Here is a 16,929-nt window from a genome sequence, read left to right on the forward strand (position 1 = left end):
AGTCATCACAGGTGAGCGCAACTGAAGTCCACTCTCAATTACCCTCGCAAGGCCGTTAGGACCAAGATAGTATAGTAGGAATCATGATCTCCCTATACTCTGTTATATTCACACTGGTGCTGTCCTCTGAGTTTAACACCCGCTCGGTCGTCTTAGCTGTACCGACAGGCAAGCTGGAGGAGGGTAGGACTGAGCAGGAGAGCCTGCGATCGATACTAGGCGAAGACATGATGAGCGACAACGCTCTGGCTGCCCCGAGGTTCAGACGGGACCTCATCCTGGACAACGGACTGGGCGACGGCAACACAAAGATCATCATCCTTTCAGTAAGTATCTTCCTTCATCCATGTCCATCATCATACTAACCTTCCTCATTTTACAATCGCTCAAACTTAAGCCATCATCAAACAAAGATGAAAAGGATAGGTGTTTATCTTGATTAGATTCACACAGTAGCAAAATGTATGATAATGTCTCCGCTCCATCAAAGGTTTGGCAGGCATGTGGAGTGATTCAGTTTGTCTGGCATCTGTATGTCATGCAAGTCATGGACATCGTTATCTCTGCTATAATGGAACAGAAGGAGAGAGCGATGAAGAGAGGAGTTATAAAGCCACTTGGGCAGATTAGATGTCTGGATAACTGGGGCCCCTCTCATACTGGTTTCATATGGCCTGGCTCAGGACCAGACTGCAGAAGGCCGGGGTTTGAGACCCAGAAGATCTGTGCCGCTTCTTAAATGTCCATCTGGCAAATGGCATGCATCAATCCCAAATGAATGGATAAGAAAAACACCATCCCAAAGTCCAATTAATTTTGACATTGGATTCTATAGCCCTTTCATGTGTATTGTTATATATTTTTTGTATCATGCAAGCTAGATAACCTTCGGCTTTGGTTCACCAGACCTGATTGTGCATTAGAATCATCAGTGGACAGAGAGCACTAATGTAGAGGCTGGCTGATCCACTCTAATGGAAGCCTGCCAGACAGTGACCTAGCCTTCTGTCCCACAGGACATTGGACTGAAAGGGCACACCAGACGTAGCATGAACACAGCGTTCTCCCGAGCTCTTCCTGTCCTCCCTGACCGAGGCACAGATCACTCTCCTGCTGAATATAGCCTGAAAGTAGAGCGCAGGGAGGCCGACCTTGAGAGTAAGTATCGACCAGCGACTTCCTTTTGTTATTTTTCCTTCTATGGTTCCTGTATCCGTTCAATCGTGCGCATTAGAAAGATCCAGGTCACCGTCATTCAGCATGTCAAATGGGTGACTAGATTACACGATACTGGCATTAAAACCAGCAATGAGGGAGTTGACACTTTTCACCATGATGTTCCATTCATTACTTGGAACAAGAGTTTTATCAGCTGGACTTGTGACATTTCAGACGTATAAAAGCAACAAACTGAAGACTGTTGAAGGTTATGACATCACTATTAAAAACAGTTAATGCTTAAAAAAACCCACTGCAATTCTACCAATTTTATTCCCTCCAGTGCTGCGATGCATGATAGGACGAGTGTACCGACCCTGTTCGCAAGCATAAGAGTGTGGTGGATCCTACACTGCTGCCCTGCCATCTGTCAATCTCCTGCAAAACACGATACGCTTTCCTTATCTGTTCCTTACATCTGTGGCATGGTTTTAAAACAACTATTAAAAATGTTTTGAAAAACCTGAAAACAATTGTACGCGTCAATTCTGGGTCACATAATATAGCCACATTTGGAAAGTAACCATTGTACAGGTGAAGAAAATAAGAAATTCTATAGTGTTTATGATAGTAGTGAAGATGCATGTGAGAGAGGAGAAGTGTCTGGTGGTGGGCCTTTTGTCTTAGGGGGAGATAAACTGCAGGCCAATCCTCCATAGATCGGCTATCAAACAGATCTGCTTGGGTTTCAACCACTCAGACTTTCCACATTGCCTCAACAGCTCTTCTGCATCATTGCATTACACTCTCCCACAGACACACTACAGCTGGTGATCTTTCTTTCAAAATGATGATGTCTGTCAATTGTTGGAAAGCACAACAGAGGCAAAAGAAATTATAAGAAGTACAACAAAGCCTCTGAAATCAGGCCAAACTCCACTGGGGGAAAAACAAGTGCAATTGATTACAGGAACATTCAACTTGAAAGAAGACAGACCATTGATTAAATAAAGCAACATTACTAGTACTGCATTCTACTTCAACACGACAATGAATAGTTAACAATCTGAAGAAGCTGGTGAGCTCGCCCTGTCCGGCAAGCAGTTTCTTCTTACAGGGGGCTTTAGCCCCTCCATTCTTCCCTGACAATTTGGTTGATGTTACACTGGTGGGGGGTTTCTTCAGAGACGGCTGGCACTCTGACCCACAATGTTCGCTACAATCCACCAGCTTCCGTTTACAGGCCTTGCTGCTTCCTTCTGTCTGGATGTTGGTCTTCAGACCGCCCCTGCCTGCTCTGCTGCTCGGGGCATCATTTCCACTCCTGGGCCCCAGCGCTGTGGCAACCCCCCGGGTCGCGCCTTCTCGCTGGGCCTTTTTCCTCCCAGCCTCTGGGTAAACCTCCACTGGAGAGAGGAAACAGTAATAGAGCTTAACAATTGGGGTCGAAAAAAATTGACATAAGAGAGGAAGGAAAAAGGGGAAAGAAAAAAAAAAAACAGATAAAATTGCTGACGTTAGCCTGCAGTTTAACAGCCAGAGTGTTTATTCTAGCGAGCTGAAAGTGAACATTTGTCATGTAACCCGATGGCGCAGAGCCTGGATTCCCACAGAAAGAAGGGGGGGGGGTAGGTTTTTACTACAGATGTGGGGGCGGCCAGGTTTTATAAAATGGGGAAACATTTAAAGGTTGATCGTAAGTACCAGTCCCAGGGCTGGGACTGGGCAGGGTTCAAGGCCAGGGCTGGGAAGGTGGGTCTGGGCATCGATCCGAATCTGTGGCGTTAGAGGGAATAGAAGCTGATCCCTGATGGGGGGGGTAATGTAGCTATGCTGCACTATATGTGAGGAAATCTGGAGCAGTTCACCAGCATGCAGATTAGTACATGCAGTTACAGGTCTCTGCTGAGAAAGGGAGAATGATGTCACAACGAGACATTTTTACCTCTGCTGTCGAGGAGCTGGGCAGAGGTGGATTCCACAGTAGTGAAGGTCCGCTTGGGAGCCTGGTGCACACAGATGGGGCCCTGGATGGTGCTGGGGAAGTCCAGCACGCGGTTGAGGGGCAGCTCCGAGTCGTCCTGGTAGGTGCAGGCAAACTGAGATCGGATGGTTTGCTCTCTGGTCTAAAAAAATAAAGACAATCTGTCACGGCTCTCCAACCCTGTTCCTGGAGAGGTACCCTCCTGTAGGTTTTCACTCCAACCCTGTTCCTGGAGAGGTACCCTCCTGTAGGTTTTCGATCCAACCCCAGTTGTAACTAACCGGATTCAGCTTATCAACCAGCTAATTATGAGGGTCAGGTGCACCAGATTAGGGTTGGAGTGAATTTACAAGATGGTAGCTCTCCAGGAACGGGCTTGTTAATCAAAACAATTTTCTTGCAAGTTCTGGAGGAAAACTTAATTAGTCACAATTTATCAGCCAAGCTGCCATTAGACAATGAACCTGAACCTACAAGCTCATTTAAAAAAAAAGGGAAAAAAAGTTGTGAGTCTGATCTCCAGGGCCCACAATCCCAGCAGTATACTATGATTGAAGCTAGAGCAACTCAGGTTTTTCTAAAGCTAGCCAGCTTCAGTTAACCTCACATTCTCAGGCTTCCTCCATACTACGACAGTGTTTATTGCTTGTCCGCCTGCCGCTAACGCTAGCAGGCTTGTAACTGTACATGCATGTCGCACATGGCTAGTCAAACGCCAAACTCTTCAACGAGACAATCCCGAAACCTTAATCCATGGGCGAGTCAGTGCCACACTTTAATTTCTGCCGAAATCAAAATGAAAGAAAAGTCATTGCAAATTCCGCAGGCGATGTGTGAAATAGGCTGAAGTGCAGTGTTCATTTGAAATATAGTTTTGCTGTCTTTGGTATCCTAGTATCAATGCACAAGCACACACCCCCCCCCACTCCTGTTGATAAAATAGTGTTACGTCATATACAAGATTTACTCTGCGTGAAGTTTCAAATGCATTGTCATTACTAAAGTGTAATTTAACATTTGTCATTTAGCAGGCACTCTTATCCAGACCAATTATGGTGCCTTGCTCTAAGGCGCAACAGCTTTTTCACCAAGTTGGCTCGGGGAGTCAAACCAGCAACCTTTCGGTTATTGGCCCAACACTCTTAACCACTAGGATACCTGTAATTTGAGGCATTTTATTTTTTAACAAACATTTGATCAATAAAATATTTTAAAAAAATCTGTAGTCTTCCTCAAATTAAGGGGATGAAGCAATATTTGTGAGAGGGAGGGAATCTGATTTAATTGGTCCTCAATTGTGGCTTGGACACTTCATTCAGGATAAATGGAGTTTGTCTGCCTGTGATCAGGTTGGTTCTGAAGCATTCGTTGCTGTAGAAATGTAGCTGGCTTAAAGGTGAGCGAGCACTTTTGTGGAACTGGCCAGTGGCGACCTGTCATTCAGGGAAGGTGGGGCAGAGCTGCACCTGATTAGCTAAAATAAAATATTTTTGGTTTTTGCATGTTATTTTGGCAATAAGTGTCACATAACAGTTTGCAGACAACGTAAAAAAAAAAAAAAGGTATCATGGAGTATCAAGCCGCATACAAACGTGGTCTCTTTTTTGCTTTCTTGATTAAGGCAGCTCCAAAATGAAGGTGTTTCAGCCTAGTGCTTTCTGTGATGGTGAGGCGGCCAGCAGACAATACGGAGGGTAGGTGTTTGTAATGTTCTCTAGTTGCACCGTGATAGGCTCAGTGTTCGGTCACTCATGGGGACACTATGCCACCACAAAGTCTAAGGGGAGAGCTCGTAAATTCAAGCACCTTGGGTGCTGCCATAGATTTACATTAGAAGTGCCCATCCAAGAAGGCTCAAGTTCATTGGCCACAGATAAAATGATGTTATAACTACCGTTGCTTTGATTGGACTGATCATGTCAAAATCATACTTTCAAAATCTTAGCTAGCAAGCAGTAATCATGAATCAAGTTGACAATCTAATTGGCAAATCCTTGTCATATGAAGATAAAACGTATCAGTACTCATCAGCCATACAGTGCATTCGGAAAGTATTATGACCCCTTGACTTTTTTGTTACAGCCTTATTCTAAGAGTTAATACCCAAAAATATTTTATCAATCTATACACAATACCCCATAATGACAAAGCGAAAACAGGTTTAGAAATGTTTGCAAATTTATGAAAAATAAAACAAATACCTTGTTTACATAAGTATTCAGACCCTTTGCTATGAGACTCGACATTGAGCTCAGGTGCATCCTGTTTCCATTGATCATCACCTGTGGTAAATTCAATTGATTGTGGACATGATTTGGAAAGACACACACACAAAAACACACACGTCAGAGCAAAAACCAAGCCCTGAGGTTGAAGGAATTGTCCATAGAGCTCAGAGACAAGATTGCGTCAAGGCACAGACGTGGGGATGGGTATCAAAACATTTCTGAAGCATTGAAGGTCCCCAAGAACACAGTGGCCTCCATCATTCTTAAATGGAAGATGTTTGGAACCACCAAACTGAGCAATCAGGGGAGAAAGGCCTTGGCCTGGGAGGTAACCAAGAACCTGATGGTCACTCTGACAGAGCTCCAGAGTTCCTCTGTGCAGATGGGAGAAGTTGTTCAGAAGTACAACCATCTCTGCAGCACTCAACCAATCAGGCCTTTATGGTGAGGGGCCAGACGGAAGCCATTCCTCAGGAAAAGCTACCAGACAGCCAACTTGGAGTTTGCCAAAAGGCACCTAAAGACTCTCAGACCACAAAAAACAAGATTCTGTGGTCTGATGAAACCAAGATTGAACTCGTTGGCCTGAATGCCAAGCGTCACGTCTGGAGGAAACCTGGCACAATCCGTACGGTGAAGCATGGTGGTGGCAGCATCATGCCGTGGGGATGTTTTTCAGCAACAGGGACTGGTAGACTAGTCAGGATTGAGGGAAAGATGAATGGCGCAAAGCACAGAAGTGGTTTCGTGACAAGTCTCTAAATGTCCTTGAGTGGCTCAGCCAGAGCCTGGACTTGAACCTGATCGAACATCTCTGGAGAGACCTGAAACTAGCTGTGCAGAGACGCTCACCATCCAACCTGACAGAGCTTGATAGGATCTGCAGAGAAGAATGGGAGAAACTCCCCAAATACAGATGTATCAAGCTTGTAGCATCATACCCAAGACAACTCGAGGCTGTAATCACTGCCAAAGGTGCTTCAACAAAGTACTGAGTAGAGGGTCTGAATACTTATGTAAATGTAATATTTCAGTTGATTTATATGTACAATTTGCCAAAACTTTGAGACGTTAACGGGTAACTTTGTTCAACTCGAGATAGCCAGTTCCATTGGCAACGTTAGCATGTAAGTATTGGTGGGGCAAACTACCCCAATTTTTTTTTTTTTTTTTAAATACATGCCAGCAAAGCCACTACACAACACTAAACAATACATGAATTGCACTGTAACAGTGACAAACGGTGCCCACAAACTGTTAGGGCCCACATAAAGCTTTCCCAACAGCAGAGCTTTCTTTTCAGCACCATGGAGTTGACCTTTACCACCACTGCACCTGGCTATCAGTGGAGCCTCGTCTGGCTGCGAAACAGTTCATTCAGCCTCATGTACTGCCTTTAAAAAAAAAAAAACATAGCTGATATGGCTGACTTGCTTAAACAAATGTGGTTTCTACTGACAATTGAGATGTTCAAACTGTGGCATAAGGGAATGATGAGCAGATGAGGCAATCCATAATTTTGAGTAAGACATTTAATGAGCGAGTTAAGACTAGTCTATTTCAGCACTTTTGAAATGTACAGCGACAGAATACAGAACACGGGCAATTCTTACAGTATTCGCACTGTACACCATGACCTTTCCAAATATATTTTCCAAGTCAGAGCTTGTCCCCCCCCCCCAGTTTCCCAGTTGTCTTGAACTCACTGAAATCTCAGATTTCCTAGTTCTGAGTTTCCAGTTGTTTTGAACACGGCAGAAGTCATGCTGGATTTGACAGCATGGCCAATTGTATTCAACCTTTTCTGGCCCATGATGTTGCATGTGAATGTTTATCCTTTTAAGCTTGGAAAAGATACCCAGACTTGGACCACACCCTCTCCATTGAATAGCAGGCTAGTGATTGCTTTGCAGCGCTTGCAGTTAGCCATTGATTCCTTCCAAACCACTTACTGTTGAATTTGCGATTTCCATTGTAATGTTTACAGTGCATTTGGAAAGTATTCAAACCCCTTGGCTTTTTCCATATTTTGTTACGTTACAGCCTTATTCTAAAATTGATTATATTGTTTCCCCCCATCAATCTGAACACAATATTCCATAATGACAAAGCAAAAACTTTGTTTTTTCTCTCTCACTCTCTCAAAGTTTTGGCAAATTGTACATATAAATCAACTGAAATATTACATTTACATAAGTATTCAGACCCTCTACTCAGTACTTTGTTGAAGCACCTTTGGCAGTGATTACAGCCTCGAGTTGTCTTGGGTATGATGCTACAAGCTTGGTACATCTGTATTTGGGGAGTTTCTCCCATTCTTCTCTGCAGATCCTATCAAGCTCTGTCAGGTTGGATGGTGAGCGTCTCTGCACAGCTAGTTTCAGGTCTCTCCAGAGATGTTCGATCAGGTTCAAGTCCAGGCTCTGGCTGAGCCACTCAAGGACATTTAGAGACTTGTCACGAAACCACTTCTGTGCTTTGCGCCATTCATCTTTCCCTCAATCCTGACTAGTCTACCAGTCCCTGTTGCTGAAAAACATCCCCACGGCATGATGCTGCCACCACCATGCTTCACCGTACGGATTGTGCCAGGTTTCCTCCAGACGTGACGCTTGGCATTCAGGCCAACGAGTTCAATCTTGGTTTCATCAGACCACAGAATCTTGTTTTTTGTGGTCTGAGAGTCTTCTAGGTGCCTTTTGGCAAACTCCAAGTGGGCTGTCTGGTAGCTTTTCCTGAGGAATGGCTTCCGTCTGGCCCCTCACCATAAAGGCCTGATTGGTTGAGTGCTGCAGAGATGGTTGTACTTCTGAACAACTTCTCCCATCTGCACAGAGGAACTCTGGAGCTCTGTCAGAGTGACCATCAGGTTCTTGGTTACCTCCCAGGCCAAGGCCTTTCTCCCCTGATTGCTCAGTTTGGTGGTTCCAAACATCTTCCATTTAAGAATGATGGAGGCCACTGTGTTCTTGGGGACCTTCAATGCTTCAGAAATGTTTTGATACCCATCCCCACGTCTGTGCCTTGACGCAATCTTGTCTCTGAGCTCTATGGACAATTCCTTCAACCTCAGGGCTTGGTTTTTGCTCTGACGTGTGTGTTTTTGTGTGTGTGTCTTTCCAAATCATGTCCACAATCAATTGAATTTACCACAGGTGATGATCAATGGAAACAGGATGCACCTGAGCTCAATGTCGAGTCTCATAGCAAAGGGTCTGAATACTTATGTAAACAAGGTATTTGTTTTATTTTTCATAAATTTGCAAACATTTCTAAACCTGTTTTCGCTTTGTCATTATGGGGTATTGTGTATAGATTGATAAAATATTTTTGGGTATTAACTCTTAGAATAAGGCTGTAACAAAAAAGTCAAGGGGTCATAATACTATAGGGCTCAGGGACCGGTTTCCCAAAAGCATCTTAAAGGCTACATTCATTGTTAGAACCTTCGTATGAGTAGCGTTAAATCTGCCTCGTTAACGTTGCACTTGAAAACGCTCGTAATCTAACGCCTGCCTCACACTCAGATGCTTTTCTGCCCTCCAGCATCACTTTATATACAGATCCCCGCAAAACAAAGAATTGCATGGTTTATCCGTCTGACCACCGATAACAGAAATACCAAATTGTCTTTGCAATTGACAAACAAGCGACGTTTAAAAAGATGCTACAAATGAAAACCGAGATGACAACATTGAAATATACATGTTACGTTCAATCAATTGAGTTATACATGTTTCTACTTGTAGGCTACTCTGTATAATTTCAATACATTGCATGGTGTGTAACCTACTGTATCATGTGCGCAATGTGCCAAATCTGTGATTTAAATGAATTTTTATTGGGTAGGCATTACAATAAGCCGCGTGAACATTTGCAGCAGTGGGTGGTAATATCTCTCAGAAACTGATCTGTTGTTAGTATTGTGAAATAACTTTTTATAAATTCATCAGTTTCGACACATGCTCCAAGATGCACTTCACGACCCTTCTCTCTGCGTTGTGTTTTGGGAGACGCATGTTACATATTTAGCCGTTGTAGGCAAGATGCATCGTTAAAAACACCCGTAAGCCTAAATTCCATCACTATCGGGAAACCGGGCCCTGGCTGATCCACTTCTTTATCCCCCGTTTGATCTAGGCCTGCTGGGGATTATCACGACTCAAGGATTTCTCCCTCCAGGCCAGCAGCAGAACCGCAGTAGGGAAGGAGGAATCCAGTGGAGAAAAAAGAACTGTGCAAAACTGGGTGGGACTGTAAAGCAAAGGGGTGAAATCAAAGCCCAAAAGAAAGCTATTTCAAAGAACTCAAAATAACTCCTCAAAAGAGCACCTAAAACAACATTTAACCCTTGGGTCACCAGGCATGAAATGTACACGTACCCTCATTACATGCTAACAAAAACGCCTCACTAAAGTCAGAAATAATGACGGACAGGGGAGAACATAATGCAGGCAAAGAGGTAAAAGACTGACATGACGTCCCCTGACATGCAGTTCACACTTAATCCAATTATAGCAGGTGGAAAGAGCAGCATCTAGTTCTATTACAGGGAGAGGATGACATAAGGGGGGGGGGCACCGCTTCTGAGGCTGTCCTAAGACAACCTCTATAGACTGGTTGGCCTGGCCAGGCTAAAGTAAGCCCATCCTGATGAGACCTCAAGGAACAGCAGGTGCAAGCAATTGCTCTGTTCTCGGGTCTGGTGTTTGTTTTTGAATGCACGCACACAAGCCCAATAGCCCACCTGCAAGATCAGGATATTTGGTGAGATGTTGGCAGACGCATTGTGTTCTTATGGCAGCTCCTCTTATGATGAGCCAGCTTTGATTTCGTGGGGAAGAGGAATAAGTCAAAGCATTGAAAGGCATCTCGTTACAGAGATCAAATTATCACAGACACGTCAATCAATAATGTATCATACTATTCATCCAAATTATGCAATTCAATACATCATTAAGCTCACTTAACTTGCTGTGTTTAATCTGTCTGAAACAGACACAAAAGCATGGAAAAAAGAACCACAATGCAAAAACAAAAATGTGACTATCTGCACGTGTGCCAGGTGACTGCCGTCAGCGTATGATGAAACTATTGGACGGGGGTCCGGGTTGATAAAGACATTCAGCAGACAGCAACCATTCAAGTTTCCCTTACTAGTCGAGTTAAGTGACTGATATGGCATCTTTAAAGTGAAGTGGATGCAGAAAGCTTCCGCCCGCCGAGTTCAGGAAGCGGTGAGCAGCCCAGGGACCATTACAGCGCACTCACAGGAAGACGGCCAGAATGTGGGGAGCTAAAGTGACATCTGCTAGCGCAATCAAATAAAGGAGCCCATTTCCACAAAATGTGTTTAGCACACATGTTTGAAAGGGGTTCATGCAGTCTTTCATGTAGAGACAGAACAACCCAGCCCCTTTAAATCTCAAACTGTCATTGTTTTAGAGGAGTAAGCAGTTTCTACATCCAGGTTGTATTTGCGGAACGGTATACTTGTTATTGCCGAGCACAGCATGTTAGCACCAGGTCTCAATTCTACAAGCGCATAGTGAAAACAGCAAACATGTACACTGAGGCAAGTCGATAAGCCCACAGCCTTCCAGGCTGCAAAACCACACTAACTGAGAATCCCTCCACATCCGCTGGTTATATCAATCCATTTACATCCCGATAATTTAGGCTGATACCAGTATCATGATACTCATTAATATCGTGGCAAGGGAATAAAAAATAAAAAAAACATGAAGCGGATTTCACTTCAGGAAAAGAGCCCCAATGTTGGAAACAAACATGTTGTCATCCAGTGCCACATTTATTTTTTCCCAAGCTACAGCAGACAACCTGACCAAAGAGTTCTGCTTTGTGGTTACATTTTTGCCATGGAAAAATATTACGATACTGGTATTGTCCCAGACCTACTGACAATGAATGAAAAGAGAACACATCTAGGGATGCAATACAATGACCACAGTAAACAGGCAAACCCTCAGAGGGATTGACAAAAACAGAAGAGCAGAGCATCTTTTGACCAGCTACTTATCAAACCAAGAGGGTGGAGCCCTGTTGAGAAGCATAACTAAACGTGTCACTGGGAGGTTGCCGGTTTGAATCCCCGATTGTAGAGGAGAAGTTTTATACCCCAGACTCAACTCAGAGCAACACACTGGATTAACGCTGGGAGCAAAAACACAGCTGTACAAATGTGAACGTGTAGAAACCAGTTATAAGATGAGGGGCGTCAACTGAGCAAATAAATAATACAATACCGGGGAGAAATTACAGAAAGTAAAGACATTATTTTTCAATGTTTGGACATCTGATTCGATGTTTAGTATTCGGGTCTCCTGGTCCTACTTGGAGGGCGGGCGGGCTGTGTGTGTGTACCTTGGGTTTGAGTTGATCTTGTCGCTCCTGGAAGCGGTGCTGCAGTGGTTTTGGAGAGGAGCCAGTGGGAACCTCAGGGGATCTGAGGACACAGAAGCAAATCAGACTGAAGGCAGCTGTTTATGAGTTAGGGGTTAAAGAGGCTGTGAAAACCTATGAATTATTAGCATATTAAGTTTTGATTAGTGTGTGTGCGCACGAGATGAGGCTTACCGGAACAGTGTGAGCATGCAGGTCCCCTCCTCCCCACTGAGGACAGCCTGATCCGCAGAGCGCAAGACTGCCTTGTTCCTGCAGGGCGGTGCCAAAGCATCTTCATCCAGCAATTACATTTTTACATTTTAGTCATTTAGCAGACGCTCTTATCCAGAGCGACTTACAGTAGTGAATGCATACATTTCATGCATTATTTTTATTTTTTTGTACTGGCCCCCCGTGGGAATCGAACCCACAATCCTGGCGTTGCACACACCATGCTGGCGTTGCAAACACCATGCTCTACCAACTGAGCCACAGGGAAGACTTTCACAGTCTCCCAACCTCAATAAGCAGTGGCGTGGTTAATAGCATGGTATCTAGGCTGAAGAGGATATACACAAAACACTATAGTGTTAAGTTGATGGTGTTGATGTGGATCAAACAAAAAGGGCCTTGACATATACATGTAGGCTGAGAGCGGTTGGATCCGTTGGCCCAGAAAGGTGTCATACCCTGGCTGGGCTGATCCCTGTCCCTCTAGCCGACTGCAGTCTGTGGGACAGGTGGATCTGAGCGATCCGCTCTTTGAGGTCCTTGGCGGTCTCATCAGCTGCAGCGTACACAACGTCTCCACTGGCCCGCCCCTTCAACAGAGCTGCCCTGATACTGGTCACCAGACGAACGCCAGCAATACTGAGAAAAACAGGTGTACATAAAATATAATAAAACACTTGTAATTATCTAATCCATTAGGAAGACAAGTCAAGCAGTCTTCTACTTATAGGCCTCGAGTAGAAAGATGATAAAGACGCTCCCTTTATCTAAGGGTTCACTTTTTTATTTTACCTTTATTTATTCATTCACCACTGACCATGAAGTGACTGCAACATTATTGGGGTGTGTGAAAAGAGCAGCAAGTGTCAACACTGTAGCATGGTGGGGTGGAGAAGGAGCAGGCTAGATTCCCTGACCCAGCTATTATGAGAGGGGAGTGAGTCTCTGGAACAGAATCATCTGGGATACCAGATGTTAGCTGAACAAGAGGCCCTGAACCCTTCAGAGAAGGTGTTTGTGTGTGGAAATACAGTACTCCACTGAGGGTGTGAAGGGGGAGGTAGGGGTGCAGGCTGTTGAAAGAGACATTCTGGCATCAGATCAGTCCAGTGTCCCATCAGAGAGGCACCACAGCAGAGCAGGGAGAAAATCCTCAGTCATAAACACCCAGAAGGCCCCTGCTATGAGGGAACTGGGACAATACATCCAATATCATGGACTCTACAGCTATATATCTGAGTGCCAAGGTGTCAATCATCTAGCGCTGTAGTTGCTACTGGAATTCAGGGGAAATGAGGCCTTGTTGTGACACAGCATGGCTTCTCCCATTGCTTTAGATCAAAGTCCAGTCCACACATTTTCATTGAATGACCAAACAATCTCTTAACCACATTTGTGGCACTGCCAAACGCTTGATGGAGAAAACCTGAAGCAATCTGCAATTATACACAGGCCATGAAAGTGATCAAGGAAATCTTAAGGTTTGATGATAATTTAACTAAGTAATCAAACCAAGGAAGGAACATATTATCTTTTCACTTTTAGTCAATTTTACTTTGATGTAGCCGAGATAAACATGTTTTAGTAATTCACATGTTATCATGAGAACCTGGGGCAGAAGTCATTAGGGGAAAATCAGATCTGTACACAGCAATAGACAGGTGGGATTTGATGACAAGGGTAAACAGAGATGGAGTCTGCCAGGCCAGGGTGGTATTCATTAGGCACCAAACAGAAGAAAACAGACAAACCAGGAGGGACTACAGTACATAAACATATCCATTAATAAAGGTTGGTTTTTACCTTCCATTCCAAAACGTTTTGCTACAATGTGCACTAATGAATACAACCCAGCTGGTTGTGAGTACCTTGGGTTAGGGTTGTCTCCCAATATCTCCTCCAGATTGTCTGTGAAATGGAGAAAGTCTTGACAGGCCTTTAACATGTTTCCTCAGGGGGTCAGACTCAGCGGGGGCATAGCCCTTTCCTCCCAGCTGGATCACTCTCACAAATGATGTCACAGCCTGCAATATATAGGTGATTAACATTACGAGACCATATGATTGTCATGTCGTCAACATTCATTGGCTAAACCCATATGTCAGTGTAATGATAGGAAACAGACATGGAAATAATAGAGGCCAATTTGTCATTCTTACCAAGAGTGACATGTTCTTGCTCCGTGCTTCACGCTTCAGGTCAGTAAAAGCTATACGTCCGAGCGATCTGCTAGGGGTGTCAAGGGTGTGCGCTAGGGCCATGTCGTTCTTGGAGTTGACCAGCTGGTCCAGATAGGCGCAGAAGACCCTCCTCACCACCTTTCCTACCTATTGGAGATTTACCAGCCTTTAAAAACAACAGCTGATGCCACAAACTACACGGCCCCATTTAAAGTCAGAACACCATCTTCAACCCAAACCAACATTTCAAAAACCTTGTCATCCCCAGGCAGTATTACAGTAGCAACCCGTATTCTACCCACTCATAAATCAGACAGTTGACAGGGCAGCAGCCTGGAGAGAGCAGCGCATGTCCTAGCCCACAATGTCTGTTGCGTTTTAAAACATCTGCCTGGTAATTTAATTCACATTTCGCTCTTAAATCTGAGTGATATGATTTAAAGTTCCTGTTAATAAGAGCGAGACAGATTCCAGTGCCTGAGAAAGACTGGAAAAGCTAAGAGAGAATGAAAGGCTTGCCAGGCTGACTGGGAAAACGAAAGGGAACAGTGAAAGAAAGTACCTTGGTTGCACAACGATATGAGCCAATGTAACATTTAATATTCTGGCCAAACCACCTTCTCTTATGTGAGGAGAGAATGGAGAGTCAGTTTGCTTACACTATGCTGACATGTTCATACATTCTTATGACATATTTGTTTACCTGTGTGCTGCATGGCTTTGACTTGCTTGATGGAGTCGAGGGGACCTGGGACAGGGAATCCCTCACCTCATAGGTTTCCATGTTACTGGACAGAAACTGAAACAGCTGGACCTTGGCAACAACATGAACACAGATTTGGCAGTTAGCGTAACTGGCCTTTGAGACTATATCAAACAGTTGACTAAAACTTACAATCATGGTCGTTCATCCTAGTTTCAATCAGGCCTAATACTCACTGAGCTCAGAGGCTCCTCAGGGTCCAGATCAACCCTTAGCTGTTTGTACATAGAGTGGATATCAATCAGGTCCATAGTGTTGGTGCGCTTCAGAAAGGAGTCGTATTCTTTCCTGATGATGTCATAGTTCTCTGGTCGGGAAGAGTCATTGTAAAGGGGCAGGTGAAGTTTGTCTAATAGTAAGTGTTTCCAGGCCATCAGGACGTCGCTCAGGGCAACACTGAACTCTCCACTCTCCTGTCAGAAGAGAGCAAAAGCAGATGGCTTAGAGCCATGACTGCTGCCTGTGAAGGGAATCAGAATGCAAAGTTCATGGTGAATTATCCTCCCATACAGTCTGGTGGGACCAAGGGTGGGACAAATTATGTTATTATTATAGGGTCAGGAGTCTTTTCTGACCATGTGATCAGGGGAAACCAGGCCCAAATGGCTATAATAGGGGTGCAGATAAACTCATTGCCTTAATGGCGTAACTCCAAAACGTGTTGTCAATAAATGTTATGGCTTTGATCCCAGTGTCTGTTAGGACCACAGTCACTGGCGTACCACAGCAGGCTTGGGGGGCCTGCGTGTTACGCAAGAATGGTACACCAGAATGGACATGAAGCTTCTTCTGATGGGATAAAGACCAGCCATTTTGGTCAGGGAGTTGGTCAACCATGGTTTACCAGTGCTGTGATAAGATGGTGTAAAATAATGAATGGGAAACATGTCTGCACCGTATGTTGCTTGTTAGCTAGCCAGCTTTAGATGAATGATTCCATAAAAAAAATAAAAATGTATTAACTGCCACTATTACATTCAAACAATGCAGTCAATCCACAGCTATAAACTAGTTGAAATCAGTAGATGCTAGGACTTAGACAAGTTGTAAATGCAACAAGTACTGATATTGTAGCATATACATGGTCCCCAATAGAATATGAACATATTATAAGCCATATCAAAAATGCTAAGAATAACAGGAAATTAGCTGTAAAACTGCAACAACAAAAAATCTCAGCCTCATGGGAAAATGTGTAGAATAGTAGGAAATTAGCTTTAAAAATGACAAATTCTCAGCCTCATTGCAGAATGGCATGAGTAGCTATAAAACCACCCTTTTCCTTTGCCCCGTGGCATAAAGTGTAAAATTCTAGTAAGTTATCAGATCCCCCCACATTTTTTTTTTTTTTACTATTCTGGGGAGGTTGGAGGCTTTCTCAGTCTTGCAGGGGCCCTGTGAAACTGCTGTAGGCCACTTGCCACAGTGAGGGATTCATAGCTTATAAAATGTTACCAGTTTTACCTGTTTATTGACCTCTGCAATAGCCAGCTGTAGAACCATCAACATTCCATCTGCCCCGTGGATGTTAGTCCTCTCTGACTCAAGAACCCGGAGGCATTCTCGCCTGAAGGTTCTCACTACTGTCTTCAGACTGTCCTCTAAAGTCGCCTTTGTCCCTGTGAAGGTGATAAACAAGACTATGTTTAGTTATATGTACTGAAACCCTCAAAACGGCAATGTAACTAATACAAACAAAGTACTGTATGACGGCTTATAACAATGTATTAGTTAAAATGTTTAACGTTAATTAAAGTGGATATAAAATCTACAGCAATACACATGTAGGTTGCTGGTAGCTAGTGAAAAAATAAAACACCATTAAACACATACTTACCTAAACAAATGTTACAGCCTCAAACAGGGATATGGATGTAGTGAGCGTATCGCCAAAATACATTCATCACCCACGTAGCCAATGCACAAGCAGCTGATGCTTTGACATTTTTAAAATTCTGCTAAATAACTACTCTGACCAAT

General features: G+C 43.9%; 1 protein-coding gene and 1 pseudogene across 1 annotated transcript; one reads left to right on the forward strand and one right to left on the reverse strand.

Annotated features, from left to right (window-relative positions):
* On the forward strand, window positions 1–1,683 carry LOC106609478 (pro-MCH 2). Its single transcript, XM_014208351.2, has 3 exons — window positions 1–326; window positions 1,017–1,158; window positions 1,502–1,683. The coding sequence occupies exons 1-3, from the start codon at window positions 84–86 to the stop codon at window positions 1,549–1,551; spliced, it is 435 nt and encodes a 144-aa protein (XP_014063826.1). The 5' UTR covers window positions 1–83; the 3' UTR covers window positions 1,552–1,683.
* LOC106609388 (PCNA-interacting partner-like) lies at window positions 1,325–16,889 on the reverse strand (annotated as a pseudogene).
* Window positions 16,890–16,929: the final 40 nt, after the last annotated feature.

Source organism: Salmo salar, chromosome ssa07 (assembly GCF_905237065.1).
Source record: "Salmo salar chromosome ssa07, Ssal_v3.1, whole genome shotgun sequence".
Lineage (NCBI taxonomy): Eukaryota > Metazoa > Chordata > Actinopteri > Salmoniformes > Salmonidae > Salmo > Salmo salar.